This window comes from Uloborus diversus, unplaced genomic scaffold (genome assembly GCF_026930045.1).
Source record: "Uloborus diversus isolate 005 unplaced genomic scaffold, Udiv.v.3.1 scaffold_1056, whole genome shotgun sequence".
NCBI lineage: Eukaryota > Metazoa > Arthropoda > Arachnida > Araneae > Uloboridae > Uloborus > Uloborus diversus.
The window spans coordinates 318-4,167 of NW_026557717.1; the positions used below are offsets into that span (position 1 = coordinate 318).

Sequence of the window (3,850 nt, forward strand, 5' to 3'; positions counted from 1 at the left end):
GAAAGAGAACTGTAAAACAGTGAGAAGTGTGATGTAGAAATCTTTGTGTATGCAGGAGATGTTATAGGGGACAGCCAATAGATATGTACTTATAAGACATTGTTATTAAAAATTAGGTTGAATCAATTTTATGAAAAGATCGTTCTCATAATGACGCTCTCATAACAAGGTGTGCTAACCGGGACACAATTAAGCTGAAAAAGAATTAAGAACCATTTCTGACTCTTGGTTGAAAAAACTTGACTTCTGCGACAATATCTAAGAACAATTGCAAGTATAAAAAGCTTGATTTGTTTTATGTCTTTCAAAACCCGTTTTGAAATGGAATTGACGAATAACAGTTGGCAGAACAATGTCCCTTAATTTTTTTCCATCTCAAATTTGGGACTAAAAAAAAACTACTATATTTTGATTTCTGGTAAATACGCTTAGTGACTGAAAAAATTTTGAGCATCCATTGTAGCAAAAATAAAGCGTCTGTATTTTTTTTTCTTTTGTTTCATTCATGAACACTTTCTTACTGTAAGACAATGGAATGCCATACGCAGATCCATAATGCTAAAAAATGTTATAACTGTGAACATTGTTCAAAAGTATTTGCTTTTGCTTCACATTTAAAGGTACATGTGAGAGTCCATACTGGTGAGAAGCCTTTTGCCTGTGAACATTGTTCGAAGAAATTTTCTGTCTCTTCAACTTTAAAACAACATCTGAGATCCCATACTGGCGAGAAGCCATTTGCCTGTGAACATTGCCCAAAAGCATTTTTCTCCGCTTCAGATTTACAGAGACATCTGAGAATCCATACTGGCGAGAGGCCATTTGCCTGTGAACATTGCTCGAAGAAATTTTCTGTCTCTTCCACTTTAAAGCAACATCTGAGAACCCATACTGGCGAGAAGCCGTTTGCATGTGAACATTGCTTAAAGCAATTTTCCACCCCTTCAATTTTAAATCAACATCTGACAACCCATACTGGCAAGAAGCCATTTGCCTGTGAACATTGTTCGAAGCAATTTTCCACCCGTTCAGCCTTAAAGCAACATCTGAGAACCTATATTGGCGAGAAGCCATTTGCCTGTGAACATTGCTCAAAGCAATTTCCCAGGGCTTCAAATTTAGAGATACATCTGAGAACTCATACTGGCAACAAACCGTATTCATGTGAACAATGCTCAAAGACATTTTCCGACGCTTCGAATTTAAAGCAGCATCTGAAAACCCATACTGGAGAGAAACCGTATTCCTGTGTACAATGCTCAAAGGCATTTTCCAACTCTTCAGGTTTAAAGAAACATCTGAGAACCCATACTGGTGAGAAACCGTATTCATGTGAACATTGTTCAAAGGCATTTTCCCACCTTTATTACTTAAAATTGCACCTGAGAACCCATACTGGCGAGAAACCGTATTCATGTGAACATTGTTCAAAGGCATTTTCCCACCTTTATTACTTAAAATCACATCTGAGAACCCATACTGGCGAGAAACCATATTCATGTGAACTTTGTTCAAAGGTATTTTCCTGCCTTGAATACTTAAAATCACATCTGAGAACCCATACTGGCAAGAAACCGTATTCATGTGAACATTGTTCAAAAGCATTTTTCCACCTGCAAAGCTTGAAATCACATTTGAGAACCCACACTGGCGAGAAACCGTAAGTTTTTTTCAAAACGAACAAACTGAAAATTTGTTTTGAAAGGTACAGGGCGGTCATTCCAAGCTCCTCAGTTTGCGAGATCGAGATTCTCGCTCGCGTGATTGGTTGCGATGTAGAAATGTCGCAAAGTAGTATTCTAATCTACTTGAACTTAGCTTGCGGCTAGGTTCGAGTAGATTAGAATACTACTTTGCGACACTTCTAGGTCGCAACCGATCACGTGAACGAGAACCTCGATCTAGGAAGCTGACGAGCTTGGAATCAGGGATGAGATTTTTCCGGCTTTTGCCGGAATTCTGGCTTTTTCTGTTGACTTTTAGAACCTTTCCTCATTTTCCTCCTTTTTTTTGCCTCTTTCAGGCCTTATTTTTCTCAAAAATCGGAAAAATACGATTTCTTCAAATTTTCAGTCCCCGATTTCTTATTTTTTCTATTTTCCTCTCTCGAATCTTAATCCTCCGCGATATCTACCAAAAACGTATGTTTTGGAATCATGCCAACGATGTCAAACACGTGCTGCGCTGAAATTTGCATGCTTCGTTTGAGACTTCAATCTTTTTGCATCCCGCAATTATTTCAATTATTTTTAATGTTGGGTGACTTTTCATTATATGCTACCTTTTATCTGCTTATTTTATTCATCATTTCAATAATATTTTTGTTTCTTTAATTTATTTTAGGAAAAATGCAAAAGTCAATCAAAAAATGTGGCATGGCACCCACAGTCTCGAATTTTATTGAAACTTGGCATGGTTACTTTTTTTGTGTATTTAAGAAAGTAAAAAATATTTATGGTGAATCTCAAACCATTTAGGCTTTACAGCCTGTTAAAAGTTTTGAGATTTCATGATTAAATGAGGCGGCTGCAAGTTGTTCTTTTGATTCCGAAATCCTATTAGGATGTTTTTAAAGACAAATTTTGGGTTCCAATGCAAGGAGAAAGATAACCAATCGTTTATATACATATATATTTATTTTCAATTCTTACTATGAAAAGTATGTTCTATTACATAGAGAAATTTTAGATTTTTCTCTCCGTTGTCAATGTTTACTTTACAAACAGACCTAATTTTAAAATTTATGTTCTCACTCGTTTAACACTATAAACTCAAATGTTTTTAATGAAAAAATATATTTTTCTCTAAAAAATATGAAAAGTTGACACTATTGTGTGATGCAGCCAAGATTGACCTCTGACTCCCCTAACCCTTTGTTCAATAACTCAGGGGTTAGAAATTGTTACCTCTTATTCAAATTTTAGATTTATTTATTAATAAACAGTCTTGCAAGAAATGGTACAATGCAGCAAACTGTACAAAATTATTACTTATACTTAATTAAATACGTATTACCATTAAAACTGGTAAATTAGCCATTTTTTATTGAATTTTTGAGTATCATGGCTTCTAGGTTCTATTTTGATGCGGTTTTGGATATCATCCCTTTTACGAAATGTTTTTGGATTTCCTCCTTTTTGCTCTCTGACCACTCTCATCCCTGTGGAATGACCGCCCAGTACATAAATAAAGAACATATTTTGTAATAAAACTTGCGTTGAAACAGTACTTTTTATTTTTGTCAGTGAATTTGAGTCTTCAAAAAAAAGTGGAAAATTTTTCCTTTTTTTTTTCATGGGGTAAAGTGAAAAATAAAATATTTTTTTAATGAAATATTTTTTATTCGATTATAAAACATATTTTTCATCAAAAGAATTAGTGAATAAAAGTAATGAATAAATGAAAATATAATGAAACAAACAGTAAACGAATAATTAAATTTATAAATCAATGAATGTACAATTTATTTAAAATACATATAAGCTTAATATTAACTAATTTATTACTGTAATTAATATTAGGAGGTCTCAATAACTATTTAAAATGTTAAAACCAAGAACTTTGTCATTTTATAATAACAAAAATAATTTTTTACTTAGAACAAAATATTACAATATGAGTATCAATTTTTTTTAATGCCTGAAGTACCAAATGCTTTAATCTTCGACGGTATTTACTTCCTGACTGGAATCGACTACATATGGTACTATATTTGCCCCGCTATTTCACTGTGCCCCATGTTCCCCTGCTTTTGATATTTCAGGCAAGACAAAAAACCGAGGAGGATTTTAAACAAATGTCTGATGATATACTTTGCAACCGAAGCAATGGAACTGTATTTTATTCCTAA

At 33.7% G+C, this 3,850-nt stretch overlaps 1 protein-coding gene across 1 annotated transcript; it reads left to right on the forward strand.

Annotated features, from left to right (window-relative positions):
* The first annotated feature begins 530 nt into the window (after positions 1-530).
* On the forward strand, positions 531-3,850 carry LOC129232087 (zinc finger protein 271-like). Its single transcript, XM_054866325.1, has 2 exons — positions 531-1,517; positions 3,764-3,850. The coding sequence occupies exons 1-2, from the start codon at positions 531-533 to the stop codon at positions 3,848-3,850; spliced, it is 1,074 nt and encodes a 357-aa protein (XP_054722300.1).